Here is a 16286-nt window from a genome sequence, read left to right as displayed (position 1 = left end):
AACTGCACACAGTATTCTAGGTGAGGTCTCACCAGTGCCTTGTATAACGGTACTAAAACCTCCTTATCCCTACTGGAAATGCCTCTCCTGATGCATCCCAAAACCGCATTAGCTTTTTTCACAGCCATATCACATTGGCAGCTCATAGTCATCCTATGATCAACCAATACTCCAAGGTCCTTCTCCTCTTCCGTTACTTCTAATTGATGCGTCCCCAACTTATAGCTAAAATTCTTGTTATTAATCCCTAAATGCATAACCTTTCCCTTCTCGCTATTAAATTTCATCCTATTACTATTACTCCAGTTTACAAGGTAATCCAGATCCTCCTGTATAATATCCCGATCCTTCTCCGAATTGGCAATACCTCCCAGCTTTGTATCATCTGCAAACTTTATTAGCACACTCCCACTTTTTGTGCCAAGGTCAGTAATAAAAAGATTAAATAAGATTGGTCCCAAAACCGATCCCTGAGGAACTCCACTGGTAACCTCCCTCCAGCCTGACAGTTCGCCTTTCAGTAGGACCCGTTGCAGTCTCCCCTTTAACCAATTCCTTATCCACCTTTTGATGTTCATATTGATCCCCATCTTCTCCAATTTAACTAATTCCCCATGTGGCACGGTATCAAATGCCTTACTGAAATCTAGGTAAATTAGATCCACTGCATTTCCTTTATCTAAAAAATCTGTTACTTATTCAAAAAAGGAGATTAGGTTGGTTTGGCACGATCTACCTTTATGGCACCTTAGAGACTAACAGATTTATTTGAGCATAAGCTTTCGTGAGCTACAGCTCACTTCATCGAATGCATTCAGTGGAAAATACAGTGGAGAGATGTAGCTCACGAAAGCTTATGCTCAAATAAATTTGTTAGTCTCTAAGGTGCCACAAGTACTCCTTTTTTTTTTTTTTTTTTTTTTTTTGGCAGATACAGACTAACACGGCTGCTACTCTGAAACCTGCATTTGCGTTGTAATGATGGTTCATCACTACTATATCCTTGCGGATAGGTAATGTGTGTGTAAACTGCAGTGTGCCTGGTGACATGACTATGTTAGATGCTGCAGACATTCTCACCAGAGAATTTCACTCAAGTCCTAGATCAAGAATTTGCAAGCTTTTGAATCGCCTCATTGACTTAGCATATTTGGACTGTGTTAAACTTAGTGGCAAGAACTGTGTGTTTCCTAAGTGCTAAGACTGTTTAGAAAATCAGTATAGGTGTGACTGGAGGGAGATTCTGAGCCTTAGTGTGCCAGAAAAGGGAGATTCTTGATGAGTATCTTTGTAGAGCAGCTCAATACTGCAGGCTGTGCCCTCGATACTGCCTTGCAGTGCAGGATGTAGAGCAGTTGCTAGGGTGCCAAGCAATCTCTGATGAAAAGACGAAAGAAAAGGAGGAAACTCAGGAGTGAGAGAACGATTTCTTTAGATCAGTAATTGTTACAGAAAACACAGGTAGATACAGAAACAGTCATTTGCAATAAAGAACTGTCTCCTCTCTCTCATGCTGCTTCTGTTCTAGCAGTTACTTCAGCTTTTTCATAACCACCATATAAAAAGGGAAAATAGTAATGCAAGACGTGCCAATTCTAAAGCCTATTGGGCCAAGTTTATTTCTGGCTTAAATCTGCTGAAGGGCTGAAATTGGCTCTCATATCTTTATAAAAACTGATGTTTTGCAAACACTATCCTTATTTGTATTTGTTCTCTTAACTAACTGTGTCAAGGATGCTGTGCTTGTGTGGGCAAAACATTCATTGCCTACGTAGTCCATTGCTGCTGGGTATGGACTTCAAAGGGTGCTGTGCCCATATACACACTGAAGGATTTGGCCCTGAATTATTTTGTATATTTGATTGACTAAAATTTGAAGTCTTCCTATGGGAGAATAAAAAGTAATTTTTGTTCTTTCTCTTCCAGAAATCTACCTAGAGCCCTTTCTTCTTTTGAAGGTGCCTGTTATTCTTAACTTTTTCCCTGGCCTTTATGAAGTAAACTACTCGTTCCTCCCCCAGCAGAAGGCTGCTTTCTGGAGAGCCTAATGCATTATATTTAGTTTCTCTCTAGACACTCTGAATATATATAGCATTAAGAACATTTTGCCAAACAAGGCAAGATCATGCAAGTGTTAGAAATTGCAACACAGCACTGTTATAAAGTTCTTTAGGCTGAAGAAGTAATGTTGACTAAACAGTCTTTGGTCAGAGCAGACATTTGCTGCTTTCTTTGTTCCTGTGATTTCTTGATTTAGTGTTGTTTACCTGTCCTTTTAATGGAATAAATCAGTGTAGTGACAGAATGTTATCTCTTTGCATAATTCAAGTGTTCAGCATAGCACTGTTGAGGACTGGAGCATTAGCTTCAAAAAGAACATAAGAATGGCCATACTGGGTCAGACCAAAGGTCCATCAAGCCCAGTATCCTGTCCTCTGACAGTGGTCAATGGCAGGTTCCCCAAAGGTTATCATCAAGTGATCCATGCCCTGTCACCCAGTCCCAGCTTCTGGCAAACCGAGGCTAGGGACGCCATTCCTGTCCATCCTGGCTATTAGGTCCATCAATGGCTATCTTCCATGAATCTACCTAGCTCCCTTTTGAACTCCGTTACAGTTTTGGCCTTCACAACACCCTCTGGCAAGGAGTTCCAGAGGTTGACAGTGCATTGAGTGAAAAAATACTTTCTTGTGTTTGTTTTAAACCTGCTACCTATTTATTTCATTTGGTGGACCCTTGTTGTTGTATTATGAGAAGGAGTAAATAACACTTCCTTATTTACTTACTCTGTACCACTCATGATTTTATAGACCTCTATCATATCCCCCCATAGTCGTCTCTTTTCATACTGTGGTAAAAGTGAAGTGGAGTTGTCTGTACATTACAATTTCTCTCACTTTAAAATACCCACGCTCTCACTCCAGACGATGGATACTAGGCTGACAACACTGGGAATGTCAGGCCTCTCTCCCTAGCCTACATGCTGCTCTGGCAGCAGCAGTACTGCAAGCGTTCCCTTCCTGCTGCGCCAAGGTGCCTTACTTCTGATGTGGAAGAACTCCCTCTAGAGCCTGTTATTACATGCTTTACATTAGTGCCAAAGCTTCATAGATGTTCAGATCAGAAGGGACCATTGTGATTGTCATCTAGCCTGCATAGCACAGGCCAGAGAATCCTGGCCAGGGATTCCTGCACCCAGCCCAATAACTTTGTGCTGAACTAGAGTGGTCTCCACCAGGTTTGTGGTCCTATTGTGTCAGGCCCTCTACACACATGATCCTTTGCCTGAGAGTTTACAGTCTAGAGCAGTGGTTTCAAACCGTGGGAATGTAAGGCATGGGGTTATGGCATCTCTGGTCAGCACCGCTGAGTGGGCTGTTAAAAGCCGGCCGGCTCCTAGGATGGGGGGTGGGGCACGGGGCTCCAGGCGCTGCCCCCACCCTGAGCACCGGCTCCGCAGTCCCATTGGCCTAACCCTGTCCTGTTGAGACTGTTGGGTGTTGGTGATGGGTTTTGGAAGCTTGTTGAGATCATGAACTCATTTCACATTGGCTATCAGTCAGCAGCTGGATGGTGGCAGCGAGGTCATTACTAACTTGGGTAACTACACTGGCCTACCGGAGATGATGGGCTCTGTAATCCATTACCAGTATGCTGTACCACCCACTGCTCCAATGTGGCACCCAGCTCTCATTCTTCACTACAGTCTTTAGACTCTTAAAAAAGAGGAGGAATCCAGACTCCATCTAAGGGTATGTTTACCCAGCAAAAAAACCCCAAACCACCTGCGGCAGTGAGTCTCAGAGCCTGGGTCAACTGACTTGGGCTCACAGATCTCAAGGTATGGGGCTAAAAACAGCAGTGTAGAAGTTCTGGCTCAGGCTGGAGCCTGGGCTCTGAGACACTTCCTCTTCTCTGGGTTTCAGAGCCCAGGCTCCACCCCGAGCCAAACTTCTACGCCTGTAGCGTAAGCCCGAGTCAGTTGACCCACGCTCTGAGACTCAGTGCAACGATTTGTTTGTAGTACAGACATAATCTGTAAAAGGTCTGGCTGCACTGTAACAGACTATTGAGTTGTACTTGGGTCTGCTCTTTGGAACACATACAGCACACAGAATCCCCCTCTGAGCTTTCATGTAGACGCTTGGATTGAGAATTGTCTGAAAAATTGTGGCTATTAGATATCTGAGAAAACATGAACTTGTGTTTTTGTTTTAGTCTCTGTCCTGCTTTATCCTTAGTTGTGTAATGCCTGAGTCAATCTGCTCGTCAGCACCAAAAGATTTAAAACTCCTATAATCAGAAATTGTTTTTAAAAAATAAAGCTTTGCCTTGCTTGGAACACTGCCCTCTCAGTCATGTAGTTAAACAGAGAATAGGCTGGCAGGCAGAGACAGATGTGGCAGAATGAGATCACTGGGGAAAAGGATTACTGTGCTTAGTACCTGAGCAAGCAGTGATGTAATTATAAAATGTGGTGTTAGCATAGGCATTGCCATCCCAGGCAGATCTGAGGTCCGTCTAGTCCTGTATCTAATGAGCCAAACGCTTCAAAGAATGGTGCAAAGAACCTGTAGATGCATGTGGGAGTTAGGTGTCTTGGCTTTTCAAAATCTTCCCCTTAATAACCTGCCCATAGGAAGGGCTGGGTTGTTCCTAACCCGTCAGGTCGTGGCTGGCTCGTGCTCTGAAGCATGAGAGCTTATATTGTTGTTTATTAAAATCCTGTCTAAAATAACTTGGATATTCTCATGAATTCCTTCCAGTGGGAATTTCCATGAGTTTGGCAACATTGAATTTCATCTGACGTGCTGGCTGTTCACCTACTGTGGTAATAGTGACCATAATATAATTAAAGTTAACATCCCTGTGGTGGGGAAACCACCACAGCAGCCCAATATGGTGGTAGTTAATTTCAGAAAGGGGAACTACACAAAAATGAGAGAGTTACACAGAAATTAAAAGGCAAGCTGCATGGAAATTTTTTAAAGACACCATAATAGAGCCTCAACTTGAATGTGTACCCCAAATTAAAAAAACAGAGTCTCCAAAAAGAGCCACCGTGGCTAAACAACAAAGTAAAAGAAGCAGTGAGAGGTAAAAGGCATCCTTTAATCAAGGGAAATTAAATCCTATTGAGAAAAATAGAAAGGAGCATAAACTCTGGCAAATGAAGTGTAAAAATATAATTGGGAAGGTCAAAAGAATTTGAAGAACAGCTAGCCAAAGACTCAAAGTTATAGCAAAAAAAATTTTAAGTACATCAGGAAGCCTGTTAACCAGTGGGGCCACTGGATGATCAAAGTGCTAAAGGAGCACTCAAGGATGATAAGGCCATTGCAGAGAAACTAAATGAATTCTTTGCATTGGTCTTCACGGCTGAGGATGAGGGAGATTTCCAAACCTGAGCCATTCTTGTTAGGTGACAAATCTGAGGAACTGTCCCAGATTGAGGTGTCATTAGAGGTTTTGGAACAAACTGATAAATCAGACAGAAACGCCTTACCAGGACCAGATGGTATTCGCCTGAGATTTCTGAAGTAACTCAAAAGTGAAATTGCAGAATTGCTAACTGTGATAGGTTACATATCATTTAGATCAGCTTCTGCACCAGATTATGCCAATTTTTTAAAAGGCGATCCTGGCAACCTGTGGAACTCATTGCCAGAGGATGTTGTGAAGGCCAAGACTAATAACCAGGTTCAAAAAAGAACTAGATAAATTCATGGAGGTTAGGTCCATCAGAGGCTATTAGCCAGGGTGGGCAGGGATGGTGTCCCTAGCCTCTGTTTGCCAGAAACTGGGAATGGGCAACAGAGGATGGATCACTTGGTGATTACCTGGCATTGGCCACTGTCAGAAGACAGGATACTGGGCTAGATGGACCTTTGGTCTGACCCAGTGTGGCCATTCTTATGGGGGCCAGCAGGAGAAGCAGTCACCTAGAAAAGTGAGTCATTACAGACAGACTTCTCAATGACCCTTATTGATGCATGCTGCCTCTATAGCCTATGGGGCTGGAACCTTCGCTCCAGCTTATGAGGCGGGTCAAGATCTGCAGCTCCGGTTGCAGCGCTGTCTCCCAAAGTGAGTAGGGCCAGCTAGGCAGCCCTTTTTATCCAGGTGGCTTCACAGGAGCATTGTGTTCTCTTCCATTTCCACCTGCTGGCAGGACTGTTGTATTTGCTCTCTGGGCTGTCACAGAGAGATTTAACACAAGGATTCTCAAACTGTGGGTTGGGACCCCTCAGGGGGTTGCGAGGTTATTCTATTGGGGGTCGCGAGCTGTCAGCCTCTACCTCAATCCCTGCTTTGCATCCAGCATATATAATAGTGTTAAATATTTTAAAAAGTGTTTTTAATTTATAATGAGGGTTGCACTCAGAGGCTTGCAGTGTGAAAAGGGTCATCAGTACAAAAGTTTGAGAGCCATTAATTTAACAGGTAAGGAATTCTGCAGCATAAGAGGAGAGACTCCTTTGTTTAGTTCCAAATAGCCAACAGGAGTGAGTTCTGAAAGTCTCTATGGTTGATCCACTACATAACGCTCTTCCTTGAATAATTCAGCTGCTTATCACCTTCCCAGTGTAATCGTCCTCTGCACTGGCACTTGGACGCTAAACCTCAAAGGGGGGGGCTTTTAAAATGAGGAAGATAGAAACAGCTTGAAGGGAAAAGTTGGCCAGCAAAAATCCACACAATCAGCAGGGAAGTGTTTTAAGAATGCTGTATTGATGCTAAGGGGGAATGGGTAGAAAGAAGCAAATCCAAACATGCTTGCATGAAAGTTCATGACTTTATTTAGCTACAAAAATGTCCCTCTAAAAATGGATCTCCCGTCTAAATGACGCTAATAAAACAGGCAGGCAAAATGTAAAATAGAGGTTGAGACAGTTCGAAGAACAAATCATATAGCTATAAAGCCAGGCTAAGTTTTGAATAAATCCAAGAATCCCATAGGAGAGATGGGGACACTTAAGCCAGGAGGGTGGAAGGGGCACAATCAGAAGATAAGGAGCTAAATGCTTCTTTGGCATCAGATTTCACCTGCCTTGGAGGCTGATGAATTGTTTACTGCTCTCAAGGTTATTCTTCTGGTAATGAGGATGAGATGCCATAGGAGACAGAGATCTTAAAGCAAAAGAAAAAAAACTTGCATTAAATGACCCAGAACAGATGGCCTTTATCTGAGAATTCTGGGGGAACTAAAGAGCAAAGTAGCTTAGCTACTCTGAAACCTGTCTAAAATTATATAACATATTAATTTAAGGTTTCAGAGTAGCAGCCGTGTTAGTCTGTATTCGCAAAAAGAAAAGGAGTACTTGTGGCACCTTAGAGACTAACAAATTTATTAGAGCATAAGCTTTCGTGAGCTACAGCTCACTTCATCGGATGCATTCGATGAAGTGAGCTGTAGCTCACGAAAGCTTATGCTCTATATTAATTTAAAAACAGCTTCTGTCTCAGAAGAGTGAAAAGTGGCCATAACTTTCAGGTTTTTTGTTTTGTATTGTTTTTAATCAGTCAAAAGTGAGTAAGATGTTACCTTATAAAGTCAAGGTAATAAAGAATAATGCAGGAAATATGAAAATGCCATTCTAAATAACTGCTACATCATTGGCCTGACTACAGAGCTTGGTTTTAGTCACCTCATCTTAAGAGACATCAGAAATGGAAATGTCTAGAGAAGGACAGTGAATTGATTGGAAACATTGGGATTTAGAGCTTCAGCACAAAAAGGGATTTAAAAGATTAGGTCTGTTCCCTTTGGAAAGGGGACAAATAGGAGGAGATATTTTATAAGCTTTTTAAAACAATGCTGATATTAGAGGACAAATAGAATGAAGCTATTTACCCTTTCTTTCAATACAAGACTAGCAGTTTGTTTATGAAATTAAAAGGCAACAGGCAAAAGAAGGAAATGCTTTCAAACAAAAGATACCAGGCAAGGTTTTAAAAAGAGCTTCTCTGTCCGGGAACTGCCTGGTACTGAGCTCTTGTGGAAATCTGCCACCTTAACCTGTCTGCGAGGGGAGCAGGGCCACTCATCCCCTGTGTAGCATAGTAGTGACCGGTTGATAGTGGAGTCTCACTGGTGTGAACAGGAGAGTTGGACTAAATCCTGCCCTGCCTCATGATGGGGTACGTCGCGTGTAACCCCATGTATTTCAGTGGTTCTACCTTGCATCGGCATCCGTGGCACTGAGGAGAGAGTTGGGGGGATGGCTCGATTTCCACAGTCACAAAATGGGGCGGTGATAGTTTCCTGTTCTTGGGAGTGGTTCACAGTCCAGCGGGATACGTTCCACAAAGTGCTGTGTGGGTAAAGGGGTACTGCAGATGTGTGTGCAGTGCCTGGCTTGTCTCACGTTGAGAGTAGTACTGTGTACTGCAGAGCCACCTTCCATCTAGAAAAGAGAAAGTCACATAGGGAGACAGTGCAGGAGAGACTCTAGGCTTGACATAGGCTTGGTACAGGAGTTTGGAAGGGACGCGGAGCAAGATTCACCTCTCTGATTCTCGTGTATCTCTGCTGGCCCATGGGTGTAAGTTAGAGCAGCTTAGGGAATGTCTGTACTGCACACTCTTTTCAGAGGAATGTCCACCTGAGCAGCAGGTGGAGCCTCCCTTTGGGGAGGCTAGACCCCGGCTCCACTCCTCTGCCCATGCCCTCCTCATGGCCAGAGCCCCGAGATCCTCTGCACCTCCCCCCACAACTGCAGGAGCCCCAGGCTGGCGAAGCCCCGAGCCTGCCCCCTGCCCCCCACCTTCCCAGCTCGGCTCCCCTTCCCTTCCTCCCCCCCCCAGGAGGAGCCCAACCCCCCCACTTATAGTAGCCCGGGGCTGGCTGAAGCCATGCTGTGCCTCCCCTCCCTGGACCCATCCCATGCAGGGGAAAAGCATCTGTTAGAAGATACTTTTGATATGCCCCAGGCAGGTTCCAGGGCAGCTGAGGGTGAGCTGGAACCTGCATGGGGCATAATAAAGCAAAAACTTCACTGCCAAACCCCGCAATTGGGGGTCCGGCAGCTGCGGCAGTGCTGGAGGAGGCAGAGCCTCTGGCCTATTATACTCGTCGCCCATGAATGCATAGTACATACACTACATACCCTTCCCTCTCCTCCCCTCCTCCCGTGAGTATAAATAGCAGCGTAGATGGTGAGACACTGCTTAGGCAAGTAAAGACGCTCCTGAGCCTGTGGGTATGTATCCAAGGAAGTACCCACAGAACTCTACTTGCCGAAGCCTTGCCTCCTCATCTACACTGGTATTTTTAGCAGCGTAGCGTCCTGCTGCTGGATTCTTTCCTCACTGCAGGGAAAGGCTCCTGCGATGGGGAGGTGCCGGAGCCTTTCTCCTCTGCCTCCCTCCTGCCAGAGCCTTTCATTGACACATGTAGCTGTGCAACGCAGGATGGATGTAGCCTGTTTTTCACTGCGGTATGTAGCTATTCATACCGTACATGCTGCCGAAAGAGATTTGCAGCATAGGGGGGAGGGATAGCTCAGTGGTTTGAGCATTAGCTTGCTAAACCCAGGGTTGTGAGTTCAATCCCTGAGGGGGCCATTTGGGGCAAAAATTGGGGATTGGTCCTGCTTTGAGCAGGGGGTTGGACTAGATGATCTCCTGAGGTCCCTTCCAACCCTGATATTCTATGATTCTATGATTCTAAGCCTTAGATGCAGCATAGGTGTAGTCTGTGAAGTGGTGTAGTGTGGGCATGCCCTACCCAATCCCTATGCTGGGTTGGGAGAGAGGCATCTGGCATAGAAGCCAGCTGTACCCCTACACTTAGAGGAATTTTGTACGTTTTTAATTCAGCTTGTTGGGAACAGTTATGGAGAGATGCCTCATTCTCTGCATACGCTGATTACTGTATGGTAGTGCCTTGACGAGTCAGGTTTAAAGAGAGATCTAGGACAAGACCAGGGACCCATGCTGCTATGCCCTTTCCACTTTAGAGGAGGAACATTAATTCAGTACAGTAATTCAGTACATTAAGTTCCTTTTGCACTGAAATTTTACATTTGAGAAGGTTCTGAGCAAGGGAAGAAGGCAAGTTAGAACTCCGTTCTGTTTCTGTTGGGGTTGAGGGCTTGATCCAGCAAGTTCCTTCTCTCTCTAAGTTGTTGGAGAACTGGACACTTGGCTTGTAAACTTTTCAGGATAAGCTCTTGTCGTCTCATGTCTGCCTATGCACAATTCTGCTGCTGCAGAAATAACTATAGAGTGCGCTACTCAAATATGGTGTTGCTGAGTAACTAGTTGAAATGTCAGAAGACTTGATAGAAAAATTGAAGGCATGCATTCAGTCTGAGTCATTCAACAGTAAGTTCTGTAACTACAGATGCAAATAGGAAACTGGGGAACTGACTAGACAAAGTGATGATAAATGCACAAAATAAACTCAGTTTTTTTCTCTACTTTTTCAGTTAAGTGGTCATTTTAGATGTCACTTCTAAAAGTTTAGACAGAACTTTTACATCGATTCTTTTGTGTCCCTTTAAGTTGTGCAAAAAGATCAACTGATAATGAGGGGAAAGAATTTTCTTACTGTTGTCAAGCAGACTGGCTGCATATTCTACTGCCCAGTCTGTACAAATCTTAATATATTCAGTTAAAACCCTGAATATAGCTTTAAGATGGACCAAAATATCTTTAAAGTGACATACATAATATAGTTATATAAATTAGAGAAAAGCGAACACAATGCTATTCAGTAAAGCCAGGACAACCGTGAATTTTAGGAAAACCCCAGTCTGACGGATCAATTGCTTACTAACCACATTTAAGCTTTGGAATGGCCCTGCAGCAAAGGTCATTGCTATAGAGCCAAGTTATCTTATTCAGGGAGAAGTTTTATTTAGTCACAAGAAAAACTGTTCAAGTGTGCGTGCATGTGCTCACCCCTCTGTCGAAAGCCAGGTAATTAAAAATTAAGGCAATCTCACTGTGGAGAGAGAAAAGATTCCGACAAGCAAATTAATGAGAAGCTGTTAGGCTTAAATTTAAATATTCTCTTTTGTGCCATAACCTCAGTGTGCCTTAAATGTGTGCAAGTAAAATAAATTCATTGGAGCTCTGTCACACCATCTGGAATGGCTCACGACTGTGAGTGCCTATCTCTGGGGCAGGCTGTCAAAAGCACGGCAGAGACCCCAAACTGGTGCTTATGTTCTATAATTAGATTTCACTAAGGGCATGGCTACACTGGAAACTTCAAAGCGCTGTCGCGGGACCGCTCCCACAGCAGCATTTTGAAGTGCTAGTTGTGGTCATGCACAAGCTCTGGGAGAGCGCTGGTAATCCACCTCCACGAGGGGATTGGCTCCGAGCGCTCAGAGCCTGTTTACACTAGCACTTTAAAGCGCTCTGACTTGCTGTGCTCAGGGGGTGATTTTTCACACCCCTGAGCCGGCAAATTGGAGCGCTATAAAATGTAAGTGTAGCCAAGCCCTAAGCCAGTAATAGATGTGAGTTCCTAAAGTACCAACATAGTCTTCTAATGGAGCCATAGACCCTTAGACTGGATTGTTTATCTTGTCACCCAGGCAAGATGGACTATGTGATCAGTGGTCACTTACACCAAAAATCATGAATATTCCAGGTTACTGCCAGTTCCAAGAGATCAGTCAGTCACCCAGGTCAATTTGCATCCTAGATCGCACAAGAAAGCCAATGCTGGTGCTTAGTAAACTAATTAGTTAACTAAGAAAAAGGAATGAGAGTTATTGAGAGGTTAAATCAGGTAAAATATGTATACAGGTGAGACAGTCTGTAATTCCAAATGATAGCGGAGATACAGTAATCTGCCAGTTTCCCAAAAGTCTCTCAGGGCTACCCAGAATAACTCTGGGGATATCCATAGTCCTGTTCAGTTATTCTGCCCTGTTAGTATCCAAACAGTCCAGAGATGAAGAATTTTCCCTTGTGTCCATACTAGGGATGTTGATTGATCGCAATTAACTCACGCAATGAACTCAAAAAAATTAATTGTGATTAATCACTGTTTTAATTACACTGTTAAACAATAGAATACCCCAATTGAAATGTATTAAATATTTTGAATGTTTTTCTACATTTTCAAACATATTGATTTCATTTACAACATAGAATGCAAAGTGTACAGTGCTCACTTTATTATTTATTACAAATATTTGCACTGTAAAAATGATGAACAAAAGAAATGGTATTTTTCAGTTCACCTTATACTAGAACTGTAGTGCAATCTCTTTATCGTGAAAGTGCAATTTACAAATGTAGATTTATTTTTTTGGGGGGTTACATAACTGCACTCAAAAACAAAACAATGTAAAACTTTAGAGCTTACAAGTCCACTTAGTCCTATTTCTTGTTCAGCCAATTGCTCAGACAAACAAGTTGGTTTATATTTGCAGAAGATAATGTTGCCCGATTCTTATTTACACTTTCACCTGAAAGTGAGAACAGGTGTTCACATGGCACTTCTGTAGCCGGCATTACAAGGTATTTATGTGCCAGATATGCTAAACATTCATATGCCCCTTCATGCTTTGGCCACCATTACAGAAGACAGGCTTCCATGCTGATGACACTCGTTAAAAAAATAATACGTTAATTAAATTTGTGACTGAACTCCTTGGGGGAGAATTGTATGTCTCCTGCTCTGTTTTACCCATATTCTGCCATATATTTCATGTTATAGCCGTCTCGGATGATGACTGAGTACATGTTGTTTGTTTTAAGAACACTTTCACTGCAGATTTGACAAAACACAAAGAAGGTACCGATGTGAGATTTTTAAAGATAGCTACAGCACTCAACCCAAGGTTTAAGAATCTGAAGTGCCTTCCAAAATCTGAGAGGGACGAGGTGTGGAGCAGACTTTCAGAAGTCAGAGCAAAATTCCGATGCAGAAACTACAGAATCCTAACCACTAAAAAAGAAAATCAAACTTCTGCTGGTTGCATCTGACTCAGATGATGAAAATGGACATGTGTCGGTCTGCACTGTTTGGATCGTTATCAAGCAGAACCCGTCATCAACATGGATGCATGTCCTCTGGAATGGTGATTGAAGCATGAAGGGACAGATCAATCTTTTGTGCATCTGGCATGTAAATACCTTGCAACGCCATGTGAACGCCTGTTCTCACTTTCAGATGATATTGTAAACAAGAAACGGGCAGCATTATCTCCTGCAAATGTAAACAAACTTGTTTGTCTGAGCAATTGGCTAAACAAGAAGTAAGACTGAGTGGACTTGTAGGTGCTAAAGTTTTACATTGTTTTGTTTTTGAGTGCAGTTACTTCTTGTACATAACTCTACATTTGTAAGTTCAACTTTCATGATAGAGATTGGATTACAGTAGTTGTATTAGGTGAATTGAAAAAATACTATTTTGTTTTTTACAGTGCAAATGTAATAAAAAATATAAAGTGAACACTATATGCTTTGTATTCTGTGTTGTACAGTAACTCCTCACTTAACATTGTAGTTATGTTTCTGAAAAGTGCGACTTTTTGTGAAACGATGTTAAGCAAATCCAATTTCCCCATAAGAATTAATGTAAATGGGGGGAGTTAGGTTCCAGGGAAATTTTTTTCACCAGAAAAAATACATTATATACATATACAGTATAAGTTTTAAACTATTTTAAACAAACAGTTTAATATTGTACACAGCAATGAATGATTGTGAAGCTTGGTAGAGGTGGTGGAGTAAGAGGGTGGAATATTTCCCAGGGAATGCCTTGCTGCTAAATGATGAACTAGCACTCAGCTGAGCCGTCAAGGGTTAATACACTATTGTTAATGTAGCCTCACACTTTTACAAGGCAGCATGGACTGACGCAGGAGGGAGGAAACAATAGATGCAGGGCAGTAGCTGCAAACACTTTCCTGCAAAAAACTGAACATGATGATGAGCCCATGCTATCCACCTGGAGTGCACCACTCCCTCCTCCTGACGGCACATGCATGGCTGCACAGGTGATGACTTTTCAAAGTGCTGGGGGGGGGTGCGTGCATGAGTGAGAGTGTGAGAGAGAGAGAGAGAGAGAGAGAGAGAGAGAGAGAGAGGTGTATTGCCCCTTTAAGTGCGCTGACACCACTTCAACTATGTTGCCCTTTTAAGCAGATCAGCCAGTTCAAACAGGAAGACACAGCTTCCAGCAAGCTCCCTCCTTTCTGTCCCTGAGACCTGTCCCCATTCTCTGCTGCGGGGGGTGGGGAAGAGCAGGGGGACATCCTGATATCAGCACCCCTCTACTCCCTTTTCCCAGCAAGCAGGAAGCTCCTGGGAGCAGCTCCAAGGCAGAGGGCAGGGCAGGACAGCTGAACTGCTGCTAAGCAGCTGCCCAGCCACAGACCTTACAGGGAATTTAGGGGAGCTGATGAGGTGAGGGGGGAAGGAGCTGCCAGCCCCCCGGTTCCAATTCCCACAAGGGGAGGGAGGGCTGCTCTTCCAGAGATTCCTGCAAGCTGTGGACAAAGCAGGCAGCTTCCAAAGGACATTATAAGGGAGCATTGTGCAGCTTTAAATGCGCCTGTTCCCTACTAGATCAGCAACGCGACAATGTTAACCGAGGAGTTACTGCAATTGAAATCAATATATTTGAAAATGTGGACAACTTCCAAAACTATTTAAATAAATAGTATTCTGTTATTGTTTAACAGTGCGATTGAGGTTAATTTTTTTAATCACATGACAGCCCTAGTCCATTCTTATAGCTGCTTCTCACAGACAAGCTGCCTCGGCCCTTTTCTTTGAGGAGGGGAGAGAGGAGCACATTTAGAGTCTTTGATCTCTGATCCTCACACACAATGATCACTTGCTGTCAAATGTGCAAAAAATAGCCCTTTCCAGTTAAAGTTCATTTGAGTTACACAAGGCTTCTTTCTCATTTGATGGTTTATTTTAGATACAGGGGTATATACAATATAAATGTTTGCTATTACTTTATAACAGGGTACAGATAAGTGAAAACAATGCATGCAGAGTCTCATTAGTTTTCATGAATTTTAAATATCAAAAACATTCTTGTACATTTAAGAATAACTTTGATCTATTCTAGTACACAAGGGAATTGGCCTGCCTCCCAGCTGAGCATTTGTAACATTCAGTGAGGCCTGAGGTTTTGGCCTGAGTTGGCACCTCATCTGCCAGTGTCACAATGATATCTTCAACAGCATAACTATTTCAGGTTATTCGTGAATGCTTCTCGTTCGTGATCGAACTTGTGTCTAGCATGTAACGCCGTCGGTAATTAAAACTTTCCATGAGTTTCATAGAAGAAATGTCTCAGGAGTCTGCATCACTGTTCTCAGTTTAGAAGAGGTAGGGATGCAACCTTGGCTGTGCCCATTTATTGTATAAGGGTAGAAATCCATTGGATTCTTAGTCACTGAGGACTTAAGGGACGCTTTGAAACAGTTTCTTAACCCAGCTCTTGTTCAGTGGGTTCTCCTTGTGTCAGAATGCTTGAGTGCATTGTTGCTGCCAGAGGGGTTTCTGTATGGTACAAAATGTGTCCAAACCCAGTTGACAAGAGTCAAGTTAGATGGCGAGCTGCTGACCCTGACTAACCCCTCTGCTTGGACCATGGCAAATCGTGTTGGCTAATTCAACGTCCAATAACACAATAGCATTTTGTAATGCAGACCATTTTCCATGAGTGGTAACTGATGCAGCATTCCTACAGTCCCAAAGAAAGGCTAGGTACATGCACTAAGACCTGGAGAGTGCATTGTCTGGGGATTATGTATTGTGTGGGAAATCTGGATTCATAGTTAATGTGAGTTAAGTATTTGGATTGGCTGCATGCAGAAATGTTCAACGTGCAGGTGGAGGGTGTGTGTTGAGTAGTTTGTGTTTTTGTCTTTGGGGGGTGACTAAGTAGCAGCATCGTGTGAGTCCGTCAACTTGTTCTTGCGGGTTGGCCTTGGTTCTGATTCTTTGTCTTGGCAGATTCTGAGCTAATGGTGTCTAGGGTAGCGAAATAACCCAGATGCAGATTCTAGGCACGGTTACTCTGTTGCCCATTTCTATTTGGAGATGATGGTTTTCACTGAGCTTGCTAGATTAGACTGTAACGCCTACAGTGCCCTTTTAACTTCAGCTAACGTGGTTCTGAAACGTTAATGAATTGCGTTATTGCACGACCAAGTTATGAAAAATGGATTGTAATACAGCACTCTCCACTGTGCCAGCTGCAAGGATCTGTTTGTGGCTGGACTGGTTGGTACAAGAAGCCTGCACAACAACATCTGAGCAGCTTGTAAGGTATCCAGTGATGTTGGGGAAGT

The 16286-nt window shown here is 43.3% G+C and overlaps 1 protein-coding gene across 11 annotated transcripts in view; it reads left to right on the top strand.

Annotated features, from left to right (window-relative positions):
• Nucleotides 1–16286, top strand: part of MFHAS1 (multifunctional ROCO family signaling regulator 1) — a 133412-nt gene that overhangs the window by 29374 nt on the left and 87752 nt on the right. The window contains exon 3 of one of the 11 annotated variants that reach the window (XM_043513840.1): nucleotides 14049–14060. The exons of the other annotated variants lie outside the window; for them this stretch is intronic. Within the exon in view, the coding sequence (XP_043369775.1) occupies nucleotides 14049–14050 (2 nt within the window). The 3' untranslated portion in view covers nucleotides 14051–14060. Of the gene's footprint in view, nucleotides 1–14048; nucleotides 14061–16286 lie in introns of those variants that run through there. 11 annotated transcript variants of the gene reach the window in all.

This window comes from Dermochelys coriacea, chromosome 4 (genome assembly GCF_009764565.3).
Source record: "Dermochelys coriacea isolate rDerCor1 chromosome 4, rDerCor1.pri.v4, whole genome shotgun sequence".
Lineage (NCBI taxonomy): Eukaryota > Metazoa > Chordata > Testudines > Dermochelyidae > Dermochelys > Dermochelys coriacea.
The sequence above is the reverse complement of the archived record's forward strand: the minus strand, read 5'-3'. Positions and strand labels throughout refer to the sequence as shown.